General features: G+C 46.2%; 1 protein-coding gene across 1 annotated transcript in view; it reads left to right on the top strand.

Moving 5' to 3' along the window:
* The first annotated feature begins 16126 nt into the window (after positions 1 to 16126).
* Positions 16127 to 18211, top strand: part of ABCA12 (ATP binding cassette subfamily A member 12) — a 132721-nt gene continuing 130636 nt past the window's right edge. Inside the window, exon 1 of the mRNA XM_054044866.1 lies at positions 16127 to 16490. Within this exon, the coding sequence (XP_053900841.1) occupies positions 16422 to 16490 (69 nt within the window). The 5' untranslated portion in view covers positions 16127 to 16421. The remainder of the gene's footprint in view (positions 16491 to 18211) is intronic.

Genomic DNA, 18211 nt, shown 5'->3' on the forward strand with positions numbered 1-18211 from the left:
TTTAGGATAGTGGGGCACGTTTATTCCCCATCTAGGATATATCCTGCAGCCCATACAAGCAGTAGTCCGGAAGAAAGCCACATTTAGTTGGGGAGCCAAACAGCATGCCACATTCCAACAGGCTAAAGAGGTGCTCAGCCAACATGCAATACTACGCCCAGGTAAACGGGGCACCCCCTTTGAACTTGAGGTAACGGTGGTTGACCATGTGGCCTCGTGGGGGCTATGGCAGCAAGTCTCGGAAGGAGCCCATAGGGTATTGGTCGCGATCCCTACGAGGCTCAGCTGAATGATATACGCCCCTTGGACAGTAGCTGCTTGCAGTAGTATGGGCCCTCCAGCAAACTGAGCCCATAACAGGCACGGAGCCTGTGAAGGTGTGTACTCCGCTTCCAATTATGGGTTGGGTCCGGGACGAGAGCCCGCTTACGCGGACTGGAGTAGCCCAGGCCCAAACCCTATGGAAGTGAAAACACTACCTGCAGCTCCGTATGCAAATGACCCAGGCGAACATTACCAATATGCACACACGGCTCCTCAGTACTGTCACCTTTGAGGAACTGCCCTCTAAAGGGCAGCATGCCTACGCCCCCCCAGTCAAGGTACCTCAGCCGCCCTGTGTGGAGGCCTCTCCCTACGCCTCCTTAACCGAACAACAATGAGAAGCCGCATGGTTTACTGATGGATCGGCTTCATATAGGGGAGCAGAACGCTGGTGGCGAGCGGCCGCGTACAACCCCTGCCTCAAGGAAATACTGTTTAAGACCAGCCCCGGCCTGTCTAGCCAGTGGGCCGAGCTACGGGCAGCATTTATAACCATCACCGATAACCCGGGGCCCCTCTTTATATATACAGATAGCTGGGCAGTCTACAAAGGCATAACACAGTGAATGGCCATCTGGCATGTGGCTAGCTAAAAGGTACATGACAGACCCCTTTGGGGGTACAACATGTGGCCTGCAATCTGGGATGCCTGTAGTCAGAGGCCCGTTGCTGTTCGTCATGTAGACGCCCACCTGATAGGGGAAGCAGACGAGGCCCGGTTCAACAAAAAAGTATATGACATGGTCACAGTCTACGCAGTAGCTGCCCCCAGCCTGGCCGAGTGGATATACCAAAAACGTGGTCACCTGGGGAGGGAAAAGGCAATGCAATGGGCCATTGATCGTGGGTTGCAGACTATGATCGGTGCGCAGTGGGATGCCCGTCAGCACTGCCCACAGTGTACTAGGCTCTTCCCCCAGCATTTAAAAACAAAAAAGGGGTACCTGAAGTGAGGCCAAAGACCTGGGGAGGTATGGCAGGTGGACTACATTGGCCCGCTGCCTAAAAGTCAGCAGCATAAGTACTTGCTGACTGCAGTAGACACGTATTCTGGCCTGCTCTTCATATACCCGTGCGCAAGTGCTACACAGGAGCAAACTATAAAGGGATTAAAAGAACTTATCCGCTATTATGGATCCCCCCTTAAAGTGCAGAGTGATCAGGGAACCCATTTCACAGGGATGGAAGAAAGAGAATGGGCTAGGGGGCAAGAAATTGTGTGGGTGTTTCACATCGCATACCACCCGCAGGGCGCCGGGCTCATTGAGTGCATGAACAGTTTGCTTAAAGAGCAGCTACGCAAACTGTCCCCCACTGAATCCCTGGCTGGATGGAGTTGTAACATCCGCCAGCTGCAGCCGCACTCAATGACCGTGCGCTGTATGGCTCCACCCCATATGCCAGGTTTAAGGGGGAGGTCATCGAGCGGTCCCGTGTGTTGCGAGTGCAGCGTCTGCACCCGCAAGGCCACTTCCCCTTTCAGGCCACCCCGGAAAGCGCTGGTCTTGATCTACAGGCCCCTCAAAAAAGCCTCACTCTGCAGCCTAATAGCTGAAACCTCATGAGTATTGGCTTAGCCATTGGGCTCCCATAAGGCTATTATGGGCGCATTGCCCCATGCAGTAGCCTGGCCCTCAAGGGCATAGATTTGGGGGCGGGAGTGATCGACGCTGACTACACGGGGGAGGTTAAGGTGCTGTTGGTGCACAACGGCCCACAGGCAATAACCCTCTCCCAAGGTGAGCGGGTTGCCCAGCTGATTTGCGAGCGCATTAAATTGCCTGACATGGAGGAAGTGAAGGCGCTTACACCCACCACTCAAGCAGGGGGGTTTGGCTTGACTGGGCGTGCAGTTTGGGTCCATGACCCCACCAAGCATAACCCGCTTGAAGAAAAAATCCTAGCCGATGGTCCCGGGGATACTCACCTCGTGTTGCTAAAAGGGGAAGACGCCCCAATTTATGTGCCCTCTAAGCGTCTTTCTTCCAGGTGACCATGACCGCTGCACTGCAGTTTGCACAACCCTGTGGAGCACCCCGGGCGCGCCACCCGAAGACCAAAACCTGTATGATGTCCCTGCGATATGCTCTCTACAGCCTAATCCTTGGACTAGGTTTGATTGCGACTGGTGCCCAAGCCACATGGCACCACAATTCCGCTGTCCAGTGAATGCAGTCAGTGGCACTAGCAGGTAACAAGTCGAACTGCTGGTACTGCGCACATGCCCCCAATTAGCAAGCACTGGCATCTCGTGGGCTGCAGTGCCATGGAATGAACCTGGGCCCTTAACGATACCACCTTTCTCACCAAGTATAATAAAACACCCTCCTACTGGCGTCAAGGGACACCGGTGGTGGTACTGGGAAATGCGAATTGGTGTGTGCAGCAATTTCCAGCAATGGACGCTGTTCGTCCTGTTGGAGAACTTCCCCTGTCCTCGTGTGCAGTAGTAGTAAAATACCTGCCAGGCACCGGGCAATTTAATGTCACCGCCAGCCTACTGGAATTGCACAGTAAGTGAATGGCTGGGGAGACGTGGGTCTCAAGTGACAATTGTTCTGGTTCTTCTGGAACTAATTTGACCTATTAGAATGGCACCACCCTCTGCCATTGGTAGTGGTGTTGGGGCGAGTGGGGACTACATACCCATGAGTTTTTGTACTATTTCAACATCAGCACACCCGTATGGAAAACGCCCCTCAATACGATTAAAAGCGGGCATATCCCGTGCACCCATTATTGGCCTCAGTGTAACCAGAGCTCCGACAGCTGATGTCGGATGGTGCACACTGAGATGGCTTCTCCCCTATTCGTATGGAATGCACACTATGCATGCTCGTGCAGTGCACAATTATATATTGGTGACACGTTCACGACGGAGCACAAACCCCATTGTGCAGAAACCCACAGGCTTTCATCAATTCGTCCGTGCTTTCCTCCTCTGGCTGGGGTGGCCGAATTAGAGCGTGCCATTGTAAATATTTCAGCCACGTTAAAGATTATAAAAAACAATACCATAGATGCGATTCATGCTTTGCTATTAAAGGTAACTTCTCTATCACAAGTAGTATTGCAAAATCGCATGGCATTAAATTATTTATTAGCTGCCCAAGGTGGTGTTTGTGCCTTAATTAATAAAAGTTGTTGTTTTTATTCAAATCAGAATAAGCACATTAAAACTGATGTTCACAATATAATGGACCACTTAAAAGTGTTACATAATGTAGGCTCTAAGGCCTCTGCATGGGATAACTCTTGGCAATGGCTAACCTCCTGGCTTCCGAATTTCGGCGCCTGGGGAGACACATCGGACTCCTGTTATTAATGGGACTACTGAAATTTGTATGTGTATTTGTCCTTCTACAATGCTGCATAAACGGCTTCTCCACCCTCCTGGCCCGGCTGGCAACACCCAAACCGGTGCGCGTGCTCACCGTGCGCTGGTGGCAGTAACTAGACTAATACACTTCAGTCCGCCAAGCGGTGGAGTGTAGGGGACAGGTTGCGGAAGCTTGGCGAGGAGCTAAGTGGCGGACTGAGTATGTGACTGAATGCGAGCGGAAGATGCAGGCTGTGTAGTTGAAGGCCATGCAATGAACTTTGTTCGGCAGACCCTGCCAAAATGTAGTTTAGTATAGTTCAGCATGTTTTTGTCTGTAAACAGGTTAGCTTATATAATAAGTACGATTTATGAATGAAATAAATGTAGCCAGCTGTTAACCCCATGTAACCTTAAAATAAGCGTTGGGGAGTATAGCATTGCAGTGGACTCCCTTCAGTGGAGTCCTGCCTGGCCAGCTGTCCCGGACGGTCAAAATCCCCCACAGCCCCTCCGTGCACCTCAGGAACTCTCCCCACACTGCTTGAAGTGTAAGTTCTTCCTTCAGTAAAGCCTTGCTTTTTACTCTCAGGCACCAAGTGTCATTCTTTAGCTGGTATCACGGCCCCCCTTGCGGGCATACCAGCCCATAATAACCAGCCACTATTGCAATTCCTTTTCTCACATTCATATCAGGTAATATCTCTGGCTGTTCTCATGAAACTGGATCCCCTCCCTCAGTCCCTTTCTCTCTGCTTGGCTCTGCTGCACTCTGCTTCCTATCTCCCTGATGGTGGGAGGGCTAACATCACCTCTTTGATGTGATCCTCAAGGGTGATTATGGGACCTTTGGGTCATATGTACAGCCCCTGGGTAGTGTAAAGAGGTAGTTCTTGAGAGCAGTTGTCTCCAGGCACTGATTCCCTTGCTTCAGTAGTTGACCACTGTCACAGGGTTTGGGGTGGAATCCAGACCAGTGAGAGACTGAGTCACCCCTGCCCTGTAACCTGGTTGCCTCATATGCTTTACTACTGTAACTCCCTGCCTGGGACGTTCAGTCAGCAGCAAGCATGCATGCCATCACCTGAGTGTCTGTATATAGCTGCAACCCTGATCCAGCAACTTTGATCCCATCAGCCTGTCAGCCACACACCAGTCACGCTCACTGGTCTTGACCAGCCTGGGTTACTACTTGTAGGGTGACTCCAACACACTCCCAGTTCTGAATTTTCCCAAAACCATGTGCTCTGCAAGGGCCAGCCCTCTCCTGGACAGTTCAGAAATAAGTTTGGTTTGTTCCTCTACAGGCACAAAAGCACACCACAGTTTATTAATTTAAGTGGGGGGTAAATATACCCTTTTATGTAAACACAGCATTGAGTTGGTTTATAGTGAAAATAAAACAAATTTGTTAACAATTAGACATAGGTTAAGTGATGCCAAGTAAAGAATAAAAGTAAAGGTGGTTGTAAGCAAATCAAAGTGAAAACAGGTATCTAAAAGTCTAGAACTTAATCTAGCAAGGTACTGGTTTTGCTCAAGATGGTTTCTCTCACCAGTCATTCTTCTTCCCAGCCATGGAGGACTTTCTCTCAGTCAGGCCCTTCCACAGAAGGTGCTGGGTTCCCTTGTCTTCCTAGGTGAAAGATCTTTGCCTAAGTAAGTTTCTCACCTATATTCAGTTTCCAGACACTTCAACCCCCCCCTTGGCTGAAGGACCCATCTTTCTCAGCTTCCAAGAGCTCTGGCCCCTTGTGTCTGTCCGGGGCCGGTGCAACCCATTAGGCGACCTAGGCGGTCGCCTAGGGCGCTAACATTTGGGGGGGCGGCAACCCCGGCGGCCGGATCTTCGGCCACCCCGGTCGTTGTCGGTGTTTCAGGGGCGGGACCTTCCGTCGCCTCTGTCAGGGGTGACATTTCGGGGGAGGGACCTTCCGCCGCCTCTGTCGGGGGTGGCATTTCGGAGGCGGGATCTTCCGCCGCCTAGGGCGGCAAAAAAGCTGGCGGCGCTCCTGTGTCTGTCTAGTGATGGGTGCCAAAGATGGCTTCGGTTTTCGCTTATATCTTCCAAAGTTCAATGCCTTTGTTTCAAGAGACAGGATGCTGTTTTCTCCTTCCTGTGTGCTTCCATTCACCTATCTGTAAATGGGGCTTCTGTTATTTTGATTCAACCATGCTTAATTTACATAAGAGACAGGTAAATAGCTGCCTTCTCTCCTGTTCCACCCTGTTTGGCCACAGACTTCAAAGTATACATCAAGTATCCATATTTCCTAATATAGGCATTGTACAATGATATTAATCACCATGGTGCCAGTAGCTTTCAGAAAAGACCTCACTCTATACACTTTTGTAATATTGTATACAGTCAGTGAATTCAATTGCTTATCACGTGCCCTGCATCTTTATAGACCAGTAAACCTTTGCAATGTATTCTTTGAAGAGTAAAACCGAGACCCAGCTTCTCTCTCCTGCTGGGCATAGATGCCAAGCTGTCTCCTCCCCCACTTGTTAGCTTGATCGCTTTGTTTACCAGATATGTAACTGGACCTTCATTGTCTCTGCCTGACAGCTAGTCAGAGAAGCAAATACACATTCCTTTGGCTAGGGCAGAGCTGTTTTCCAATGCCCCCTGACATACCTGGCTGACACACATTTAGTCATCATTCCAGCATGTATCCATAACTCTTAATACACACTACATACGTGCAGCATGCCGGTATATTAACCATCACTGAGTTATTAATTTTCCGATGATACCTCACAAGGCATATTTTGTACAAAGAACATTACAATAGTGTGTAGGCTGTGAATTTAGGGATAGTTAGGGTCACTACCACACAACAGACACCTTACTACATGCTCTCATGCTGTGACACGTGTAGCGTTGGCTCGATGCTGAGCACTCTGCTACTGCTCCAACAGAGAACTTCAGAACATGCTCGGCCTTTGGCATGAACACCAGTGAAGCCCACTCAGTAGTTTGTTTCATTCTCTCCTATTAGCACTTGCTAGCTCTCTAGGGTCTGCCTACCGTGCAAGTGGCGGTGTGATCGTAGCACAGGTAGGCAACCAGTGCTAGATTTAATCTAGTTAGCACAGGCAACACTAGTAGTGTAGACGTGGCGGCATGGGTTAGCAACCTGGGTACACACTCTCTGGGAATCCTGGGGACTCTTAGTTTCTCACTCCTTTCCAGAGTTCTCAGTCCCAAACACATAAAGCTACATTATATAGGGCAAGGATATGGAATATGAAGATGCTTATTTGCATTCACTAATTTATGCTCAGACACCCATATTTGCATGAATAAAAACTTCCCAAACAAAATCCAGATGTGTGAATGTTTGTGGGAAAGCAAACTAAGATAATAAACTGTTTGGGGGAGGAACCATCTTTTTGTTCTGTTTGTACAGCGCCTTGCACAATGGGGTCTTGATCCATGACTGGGGCTCCTAGGTGTTACTATTATTTATATTACATAATAACTAAAAAAAGTGCACACGTGAATTATACCGAATCATGCTTCAGAACTCACAAATGTGTTTGCAAATCACTTTCCCCACTCTTTGCGCATCTCCACGTTCACAGGAACAGATTCTGCTTTTCACTCCTGTGATCAGAACTGGCAAATTGCACCTGAACTCAGAATGGTGGAAATGTCATTCTCTTCTGCTCTTTAACAAGTTACCCTCTGGCTACCTCCCACAGGGAGTGTTTGCTGACTCAGTTCAAAAAAGGAAGTAAGGATATAAATTTGCTTGAGACAATTATTATCCCAATCACAATGTTCTTTTTAAATAAGTGTTTGAGCGAATACCAAAAGGGAGCAATTAAGACTCTTGCCTCATAAGAACTTGGCAAAGCGCTGAATGGTGAAGCCATAAATCCGTTCCCTTTCTACCTTGCCCCCCAGAGCAAATGTGTCTATTTTTGCAATATATTCAGCTCAAGAGAGTAATGGAGTCAGATTTGTAAATGGCAATCGGACAAGAAGAAGTTCGCCCTGCTGGAGCCTCATTCACATAGTTAAAATAAGAGTTGTGTTCCCAGCATTAGAAAATGCTGTTGACACAGACACAAATCACACTTTTCTACTCACAGCGTAGAGTAGTGGGCAGGCTGTGCACAGCTTTGGGAAGTGGGGACTAGAGCTGGATGGGTCACATCATTTGGACAAAACGTTTTTTGGTGTGAAAAATGTGGATTCCCATTGCCCAGAACATTTCACGAATTTGTGTTGAATTCATCAAAATTGTTTCAGTTGGGAAAAAAAATCCCCCAAAATCTAACAGTTTCATTTTGACATTTTTGTTTGGATTTTTGTATTTGAAATGACATTTGGTTTTGAATTTTGTTTTAATTTAATTTAAAAAGATTTAAGAAAAATCTCAAAGAGGGAAAGAAAATGTTTCATGTCAGTTCAAACCAAACATTTTGTTTGCCCCGAAACAATTTTTTTTTTTTTTTACTTTTTCAGGTCGTCGCAAAATTTTCATTTCAGGCTGACCCAAAATAAATGTTTTCCACAATTTTTCAGTTTGAGCAGAGAACCAAAAAAATCAGTTATTTGCCCGGCTCTAATGGGGACTTTTTTTCCTCTTCCTAGTTGCTATATGAGTGGCCAGAGTATGTTCTTTAAGTTGTCTGTGCCTCTGTTTCCCCTTCCCATCCTTTGCCCTGTCTGTTTACATTCTGAGCTCTCCTGGGCTGTGGTCCCTTCAAAGTCTTTGGAGTATTCCCTTCACAGTTCCTGAACCCACACACTCCCCCTCACAGCCTTCCGAACCTATGCAGGGAAGATGCATCTCTTCTGCAGGCAACAGAGCGTCTTTGTTATTTCAGTGCCATTGGCTTGTAGTTGCTCTGCCATCTCTTCAAGTTGTTTCTGGCCATTAGGACTGGCTCCAAGGTACGGAGAGGGGAGGGCCTTTTTAATTGTCATTTTGGCTTTGCAAGTCACAAAGCTGGCTCAAGTGTGGCAGAACTATCTTGCCATCAGCACAGGAATTGTTGAGTCTTTTTCACCCCACATGAGTTCCCAAATTTTCTAGTGAGAGGAGAAAAGACCCATTCGCCCAATGATAAAATAAATGGCGGCGGACAGGAAGTGAGGATCAAGGCAGGCTTTGCTTGTTGAATTCACCTCTTCTCTTCATCCCCCCGTTCCACGCCATTATTATAAAGTTCCCTTTAATTTCAGCAAGTGTGAAATTTGGGTGTCTCAGCAACAATTAAACCAGCTAATTAAGCAATGCTAATAACTCGGGGGCCAGGTTAATTTGTCCCTTCTGTTGCCAGAGCCCATCCTAAAAAGATCCTTCCATTTTGCCAGCTAGCCCAGAAGAACCTGTCTAAGTTAGGTAGGGGGTGACTCATGGTGAAAGAGATTCAAGGAGAGAAGTAGTAACCAAAATTGCATGTACATTGCCTTGGAACAGGCAGTCAGGATTGTATTGTGATTATTGTTAGAGGAAAAAAGAAAGAAAATAAAAATCCTGCAGCTTATTCCGCAGTGTTTAACTCTGCTTCCCTCCCCAGACCTGAAAAAGAGCTCTGTGTAGCGCGAAAGCTTGTACCTTCCACCAACAAAAGTTGGTCCAATAAAAGCTATTACCCCACCTACCTGGTGTCTGTCATATCCTGGGACCTACATAGCTCAACAACACTGCAAACCATGTTTAACTTCTCCACTGAGTAGCTGGGGTTCTCTCCCCATTTATATATGCCAAAGTTCATAGAGGTCAAGTCCACAATAGCGTTTGTATGTGTTGTCGTTATGTATTATATGTGTAGAGTTGGTTGTAGGCGGTTGGAGGTTCTGTTCTCTTTTTAGGGTGTGTTTGACAATGTTGTCTTGTCTGATCAAATCCACTTTCATTTATTGTTTTGTTAAGGTCACCATAGAGCTTTGTGCTTGGACCTCCAGGAATTTAGCTCCTCAGCGGGTGTTAACCAGCTGAGCATCTGGCCTGTTATTTTGAATATTCTTCTGCAGGAGGATTCAATGGAACACTGCCAAGTGCTAGGCTACGACTCAACGGGATGGAAAAATGGGTCAGACTTTTTGTCAGCCCACGTACCACTTTCCTTTAAGGGCAATGAAAACACCAGGGAGCAACTAATGCATTCAGACACTGATCAAGGGCAATCAGGCTATTTCTAATCACACCTATGACCAGGCTCTAATCCCTGCAGTGATGGTGTTTTGTTCGACCCTGAACAGCAGAGAAATGAGATATTATACACAGGATCTCAGAGTTGGCCTGGTAATCCAGTGCCATCGCAATGCAGAGGACATGTCCTGGCTCGGCTAGGGAATGCACAGTGGCAGCCCATTCAGCCCTTTGCACTTACATAGCATCTTCCACCCCAGCACCTCCGCTCTCTTCACAAGCATTAATTAGTTAAGCAACACAGGACAGGGATGTAGACATTACTACTCACAATTTATAAATGGGGAAATGGAGGTACAGACGGAGTAAATGACTTCCCTAAGGTCAGATGGGAAGTGTTGTGACAGAGACAGGAATAGACTTCTGTATCTTCTGACTCTTAGGGTGGGGTGCAGGAATGGGGAGCCTAATAATCATAGTGGGTTTATAACCATATTTGGTAAATCAGCGGAGCTGGTTGGGAAAAAAAAATTTTCTCGCATGGAAAATTATGATTTTTTGTTAAATAAACAGGAAGAGTCCCCAAAACTGGAAAAAAAAAAAAAGTCCAAAAACTGTTGGGAAAAAAAATCCTCAAACTACTGAATACCAGGGGAAAATTGACCAATTTAATTTTTTTCAGAGTTTGGCTGCAAAATTTCTGGGTTGGGGTTTTCCAGTAACAGGTTGAAAATTTTCAAGGAAAGCTGTTACTTTCTGCAAAACTTCTCATCTACTCAAACATAATTTTTCAACAACAAAGAAGTTTCAGGAGAAAATTTGCAGCCAGCTCTATGGAAGATCTAAAGAGTAGGCTCTCCCCTCCAAATGTGACTGTCACCTGGGGATGAACACTGGCCTGCTGACTGGTTCGAGAATGCTGATAGACATCAGCACAGTGCCTGGGGAAGGCTAAGCTTATGAAGAGTAATAATTTTACATTTAAATAGAGCCTTTCCTAGGGAAAGATCACAAGCTGGTTTTTGTATTTGCCCTCATATGGGAACCATTCTTGCAGCTCCATGTGGAGTAGAACAAAGGGTACATCCAGGGCCGGTGCAACCATTTAGGTGACTTAGGTGGTTGCCTAAGGCGCTAGGATTTGGGGGGTGCCATTTTCTTCGGCAGCGACCGCGGCGGCCGGATCTTCGGCCGCCCTGGTCGCCGCCGGCATTTAGGCAGAGGGAGCTGGGGCAGCGGAGTGCGGGGAGGGCCGCCTGCAGCCTGGGGGGGGGGCGGCACACAGGGGAACTCCCCGCCCCAGCTCACCCCTACCCCGCCTCCTCCCCAAGCACGCTGTGGCTGCTTCACTTCTCCCGCTTCCCAGGCTTGTGGCGCCAATCAGCTTAGGCGCCGCAAGCCTGGGAGGCGGGACAAGTGAAGCAGCGACAGCGTGCTTGGGGAGGGGGAGGAGGTGGGGCAGGGGTGAGTTGGGGCGGTGGGGTGCCTCAGGGTGGGGGGTGGGGAGCTGCTGCAGGGGGGGTGCCTCAGGGAGGGGGGGGAGCTGCCACGGGGGGGGGGTGCCTCAGGGCAGGAGCTCGGGGACCGGGGCGGGGGGCGCAAGGTGGAAGTTTCACCTAGGGCGCGAAACATCCTTCCACCGGCTCTGGGTACATCTGCACTGCGAAAAAACAACAACCCTGGGGCAGCAAATCTCAGAGCCTCTGAGCGTGGCTGGCATGTATTTTTTTGTTTTTGTTTTTTGGTAGACATAATCTTACGCACCAGGCATCCTGCACTAGTGACACAACACAACAGTTTTTAGGTGGGGAAATGAAAAAAAACCATTGACTTTCCAAGGGGCGCAGCCAGTTGAATTAGGAGACTTCTCTTGGAGTATGGCTACTGCAGATATTATTATTACTACTTATCATAGCCACAGTGTAACATAAAGCTTTGATAAGCGTAGTGCTCTACTGACCTGGGAGAGCACTCCATGCTTAAATGCAGTAAAGGCAGGAATTTAGACAATTGTTATCGCATTGTCGCACCTGATATGGAGTCTGTAGTACTCATTATGTGAGGAGAAGAGTCCTCTTGGAAGTGGAAGGACTTGGCTGAGCTCTTGAGCTGCAAATTGTCTTCCTTTTGGGAAGGGGCAGGTCCAGATTAGCTGTAGCATGGAGGTAGTTTTGATTGGCACCAACACCGGCCGGGGGAGAGAGGGGCATGAGTAATACCGAATGACACCTGCATATAACAAGGAATAAACAAGCAGAATCTTACAGCAACTAGACACACAAACTATCTGACTGGAAGTGTGCATTATAAAATGTGCTTTTCTAAGGTGGTATATCTAAAATTTATCCCCAGAAGTGTACACATTTTAAAGCAATACAGATTAGGATTAAGTATCCTGTGTCAACTCATTTCTCTCTTGGCAAGGAAACAGCCCACTCCTGGAGCCAAATCCAGTCTAATCTACCTATTTACCAATCCATTTCTACTGCACTCATCACCGTGATGAGTGACAGTGGAAGTAATTGACCATTGGAACAATTTATCAGGGGTCATGGTGGATTCTCCATCAATGACAATTTTCAAATCAAGATTAGATTTTTTTTTAAAAAGCTCTGCTCTAGGAATTATTTGGGGGCAGTTCTCTGGCCTGTGCTATACAGGAGAACAGACTAGATGATCACAATGGTCCTTTCTGGCCTTAGAATCTGTGAATTTATGAAACTTCCTGACTGCTTAAAGAAGAACAGGAGTACTTGTGGCACCTTAGAGACTAACAAATTTATTAGAGCATAAGCTTTCGTGGACTACAGCCCACTTCTTCGGATGCATATAGAATGGAACATATAATGAGGAGATATATATACACACATACAGAGAGCATAAACAGGTGGGAGTTGTCTTACCAACTCTGAGAGGCCAATTAATTAAGAGAAAAAAAAAAAAAAAACTTTTGAAGTGATAATCAAGCTAGCCGAGTACAGACAGTGTGATAAGAAGTGTGAGAGTACTTACAAGGGGAGATAGTCAACGTTTGTAATGGCTCAGCCATTCCCAGTCCTTATTCAAACCGGAGTTGATTGTGTCTAGTTTGCATATCAATTCTAGCTCTGCAGTCTCTCTTTGGAGTCTGTTTTTGAAGTTTTTCTGTTGTAATATAGCCACCCGCAGGTCTGTCACTGAATGACCAGACAGGTTAAAGTGTTCTCCCACTGGTTTTTGAGTATTTTGATTCCTGATGTCAGATTTGTGTTCATTAATTCTTTTGCGTAGAGACTGTCCGGTTTGGCCAATGTACATGGCAGAGGGGCATTGCTGGCACATGATGGCATAGATCACATTGGTAGATGTGCAGGTGAACGAGCCCCTGATGGTATGGCTGATGTGATTAGATCCTATGATGATGTCACTTGAATAGATATGTGGACAGAGTTGGCATCGGGGTTTGTTACAAGGATAGGTTCCTGGGTTAGTGGTTTTGTTCAGTGATGTGTGGTTGCTGGTGAGTATTTGCTTTAGGTTGGGGGGTTGTCTGTAAGCGAGGACAGGTCTGTCTCCCAAGATCTGTGAGAGTAAAGGATCATCTTTCAGGATAGGTTGTAGATCTCTGATGATGCGCTGGAGAGGTTTTAGTTGGGGGCTGAAGGTGACAGCTAGTGGTGTTCTGTTATTTTCTTTGTTGGGCCTGTCTTGTAGGAGGTGACTTCTGGGTACTCGTCTGGCTCTGTCAATCTGTTTTTTCACTTCAGCAGGTGGGTATTGTAGTTTTAAGAATGCTTGATAGAGATCTTGTAGGTGCTTGTCTCTATCCGAGGGATTGGAGCAAATGCGGTTATATCTTAGAGCTTGGCTGTAGACAATGGATCGTGTGGTGTGTCCTGGATGGAAGCTGGAGGCATGTAGGTAAGTGTAGCGGTCAGTAGGTTTCCGGTATAGGGTGGTATTGATGTGACCATCGCTTATTAGCACAGTAGTGTCCAGGAAATGGACCGCTTGTGTGGATTGATCTAGGCTGAGGTTGATGGTGGGATGGAAATTATTGAAATCATGGTGAAATTCCTTAAGGGCTTCTTTTCCAGTGGGAGAACACTTTAACCTGTCTGGTCATTCAGTGACAGACCTGCGGGTGGCTATATTACAACAGAAAAACTTCAAAAACAGACTCCAAAGAGAGACTGCAGAGCTAGAATTGATATGCAAACTAGACACAATCAACTCCGGTTTGAATAAGGACTGGGAATGGCTGAGCCATTACAAACGTTGACTATCTCCCCTTGTAAGTACTCTCACACTTCTTATCACACTGTCTGTACTCGGCTAGCTTGATTATCACTTCAAAAGTTTTTTTTTTTTTTTTTTTCTCTTACTGAATTGGCCTCTCAGAGTTGGTAAGACAACTCCCACCTGTTTATGCTCTCTGTATGTGTGTATATATATCTCCTCATTATATGTTCCATTCTATATGCATCCGAAGAAGTGGGCTGTAGTCCACGAAAGCTTATGCTCTAATAAATTTGTTAGTCTCTAAGGTGCCACAAGTACTCCTGTTCTTCTTTTTGCGGATACAGACTAACACGGCTGTTACTCTGAAACCTGACTGCTTAGAAGCTCAGACAATACCGCGTCACAGTTCTGAGTGTGTATCTGTTTGGAATTGTACAGCTGTTTAGTGGCTGACTAGAAAGATAGATAGATGTCATACGTTAATGTGCTTGCAGTGTTCTTTTTGCCATGTTGGTCCCAGGATATGAGAGAGACAAGGTGGGTTAAGTAATATCTTTTATTGAACCGGTGAAAGAAACAAGCTTTTGAACTCTTGGAAACTTGAAAGCTTGTGTCTTCCACCACCAAAAGAGACAAACTCTCTCATACTTCTAATCTAACAGATATGGAAGACTATCTTTTAATTCAAGAGCTGGAAGCCTGTGGTTTTGGTAAGAAGGGACTTTCATGATTATGAACACTTTGTGAGGTATCCAGATCATGTGGTGATTGGTGTAGTATAAAAATGTCAATAGATAGATGGGTCCTATTCCCAAATCCACATTTATTCAGGTCGCTAACAATCGTAGTGACTTATATGTAAATGTAGAGATGAGCAAAACTGGATGTGGTCTTGGTTTACATAGACTTGCTGTTGACATATAGACTTTGCAAAACTAAAACAAGGGGTATTTCAAATCCAGCTCCTATGCTATCCCAAGCCCCAGACTTTAGGAGAATTCAGATAACTGATTTTGATTATGGCCCAACTTTATTTCCAAACCTCACTGACTAGGTTATGGTTTTGATTGAGTGAGAGGGTAGGTGTGTGTCCCATTTTACCTGAATCCTCAAGATTCTGTAGTAAGAGAGATTTCAGGTCAAAGATTTTACTCTCAACTTTTCTCTAGTAGTGGCCTTAGGCTATAATAGATAATCCCACTCACTGTTTAACTGCACTGCTGTTCTCCCAACTCCTGACTATGGAATTGAGTCACAGCTAAGTTAAATTGAATTTGAGAATGAACTCAGCCTTGCCAGGTAAGGTGCCCATGTACGTGTGTGTGCAGCTGCCCTCTTCTACATAGAATCAGAGCTGCCCAGATCCTCCCACCTGGCTGAGCTGTTGAGCTATTCCATAGCGAATTGCATATCAGTTTCACAATTCATAGTTGTTCATACATGCTAGATGTTTTGTATGAGGTGATGCTGTCCACTGTGCTATCTTTACTTTTCCAGCTATCCAGCTATCTAGCTATCTGTCTAATTTTCCTAGTTAGCTAGCTACTAGCATGAAAATTCACTAACAAAAATGATATTTAAATCACACTAGTGATCTGAATTAACCTCACAAAAGGCTCAGTCCTGCAGCAAAATTCCCATTACATTGCATCTGTCACATGGAGTTCAATGAGAGTTTTGCCTGAGTGAAGATTGCATGATTGAGCCTACAGGAAGGAAGCCCAAGTTAGAAATGTGGGCCTTTGGATCAGTCCATGATGGTTGAATTTTACATGCAATGAATGTATTTTTCCATCCTTAACATGCTTATAATAATTTCCTTTAAGTTTAGATTTAATGGAGAACCTCCATGTAGATACAGCTGATTTGACTTTAGGTAAGCAAAGAATGCACATGTTGCTGCTGCTGTTTTTGACTCCCAGTCATTGTGTGTGTGTTAAAGGAGGGCAGAGAAAAATGACCGGTCATACAGGCCTGGCAAGCAGCCTACTGATGAATTTTTTATGACACCTCTTCCTCAGGTGCAATGTGTGGGCAGATAGGTAGTTTCATCAAGGCGTGTAGCAACTTCAGCAGACGCATCTTGGAATGCCACCCATTTTATCACTCCGGGATTGAACAAAGCACAGTTAAGAAAGACTGGATGTTATAATTAACACAAGCCACTACAGGCTGCTGCGTCTGTCTCCTCACCATTAGAAGAATAACCTGTTGAATTTGCTAGGAGCTATTGCAGTAGAGAAAGGAGCTAGATTTACTGGGAATACAGCAGCTACGAGTGGCTCAGGTAGCCGCTCCAAAGCTATGCTGTGGGGAGGAGGAAGGGGCTCGTATGCTGGACGCAGCAAATCTGGTTGGGTCAGAGCATAAATTTTTGCTTTCTGAGACTGAGGGGAAAGAGAGGAAGCTGCTCGTCTGCTTTTGCTTGGGCTCTCCCAAGGATGGCTTCACTCTTTCAGCACTTGCGGATCCTGCTGTGGAAGAATTGGCTGAGCGTCAAGAGACAGCCCGTGAGTATGAAAATGAAGCTGCTGGAGGGGTGAGGAGAGAGTCTGAGGCAACGGAATGGAGGGAAGGGAAGTTCGGTGGTTTTTAAAGCCTTTGGGAGCAAGTGACAGGTGTAGAGAGAGGAGGAGAGGCTGGAAGTGAAAACTTGTATTTTTGCGACAGCTGAAGTCAGGGAGGGATAACTCAGTGGTTTGAGCATTGGCCTGCTAAACCCAGGTTGTGAGTTTAATCCTTGAGGGGGCCACTTAGGGATCTGGGGCAAAAATCTGTCTGGGGATTGGTCCTGCTTTGAGCAGGGGGTTGGACTAGATACCTCCTGAGGTCCCTTCCAACCCTGATATTCTATGGGTCTATGAAAGGCTCTGGTCCTGCATCGGGATCCACCAGTATGGACCCTGGGCACCCAGGTGAAGCTCCACGGAAGTCAATGGGGCTCTACAGGGGTCCAGAGGTCCATGCTGGCAGGACCCGATGCAGGAACATGGCCATATCTGATATGTTCATTGTCTGAACTAAGGACCTGATCCTGCTGCTAGCTCCAGGTGGGCAGAGTGCAAGGTACAGAAAAGGGCAACAAAATGATTAGGGGTCTGGAACAGCTTCCATATGAGATGAGATTAATAAGATTTGGACTTTTCAGCTTGGAAAAGAGACACCTAAGGGGGTATATGATTGAGGTCTCTAAAATAATGACTGGTGTGGAGAAAGTAAATAAGGAAGTGTTATTTACTCCTTCTCAGAACACAAGAACTAGGGGTCACCAAATAAAATTAATAGGCAGCAGGTCTAAAACAAACAGAAGGAAGTATTTCTTCACACGACATAGAGTTAACCCGTGGAACTCCTTGCCAGAGGATATTGTGAAGTCCAAGACTATAACAGGGTTAAAAAAAGAACTAGATAAATTAATGGAGATTAGGTCCATCAGTGGCTATTAGCCAGGATGGGCATGGATGGTGTCTCTAGCCTCCGTTTGCCAGAAGCTGGGAATGGGTGACAGCATATGGATCACTTGATGATTACCTGTTCTGTTCATTCCTTTGGGGGCACCTGGCACTGGCCATTGTCATTAGACAGGATACTGGGCTAGATGGACCTTTGGTCTGACCCAGTATGGCTGTTCTTATGTCTGCAGCTAAATCTAATTCTGTCAAGAGAGTGCTGCTAAGGGGAGACTTCTCACAGATGGTGACCCTGGGGCCATTTTGGCCTCAAACTGTAAGGAACAAGGACTTGTCTATAGAGAGAAACTCAGAATTCATTTCCTCCCATGGTGCACCCAGCAGCCTTGCAGATCTTCCTAGCCTCCTCATAAGCAGCAGTGTCTATTTGTCTATCATTGATTCTTGTGCTGCTCCCAGCACCCTGGCCTGCAATTATGTTGCAGGAGTTTACATTAGTAATAATGCGAGTGTGTGTGTGTACGTGCTCAAGGTATTCTTAATTAAACAACATGCATCAGAGATTTGATTGCAGGGGAGGAGGAGAAAGTGGGTAATAATGTAAAAGAATGATAAAGGTACTATTTTCAGTCACATACTGGTATTCTAAATAGCACAGAGAAGAAAAGGCATGTAAATCAGTTGTCTCTAAAGGCTAAAATGTTGCTAAATGCTGAAACTGTGCAAATAGACGCTGAATGGGAAGGAGCATTTTCCTGTTTCTGATTTGGTGGAGTTGTTTCCTTCATTGGACAATGCAAAGACTCTCTGTCCCACTCCTA

Source organism: Malaclemys terrapin, chromosome 11 (genome assembly GCF_027887155.1).
Source record: "Malaclemys terrapin pileata isolate rMalTer1 chromosome 11, rMalTer1.hap1, whole genome shotgun sequence".
Lineage (NCBI taxonomy): Eukaryota > Metazoa > Chordata > Testudines > Emydidae > Malaclemys > Malaclemys terrapin.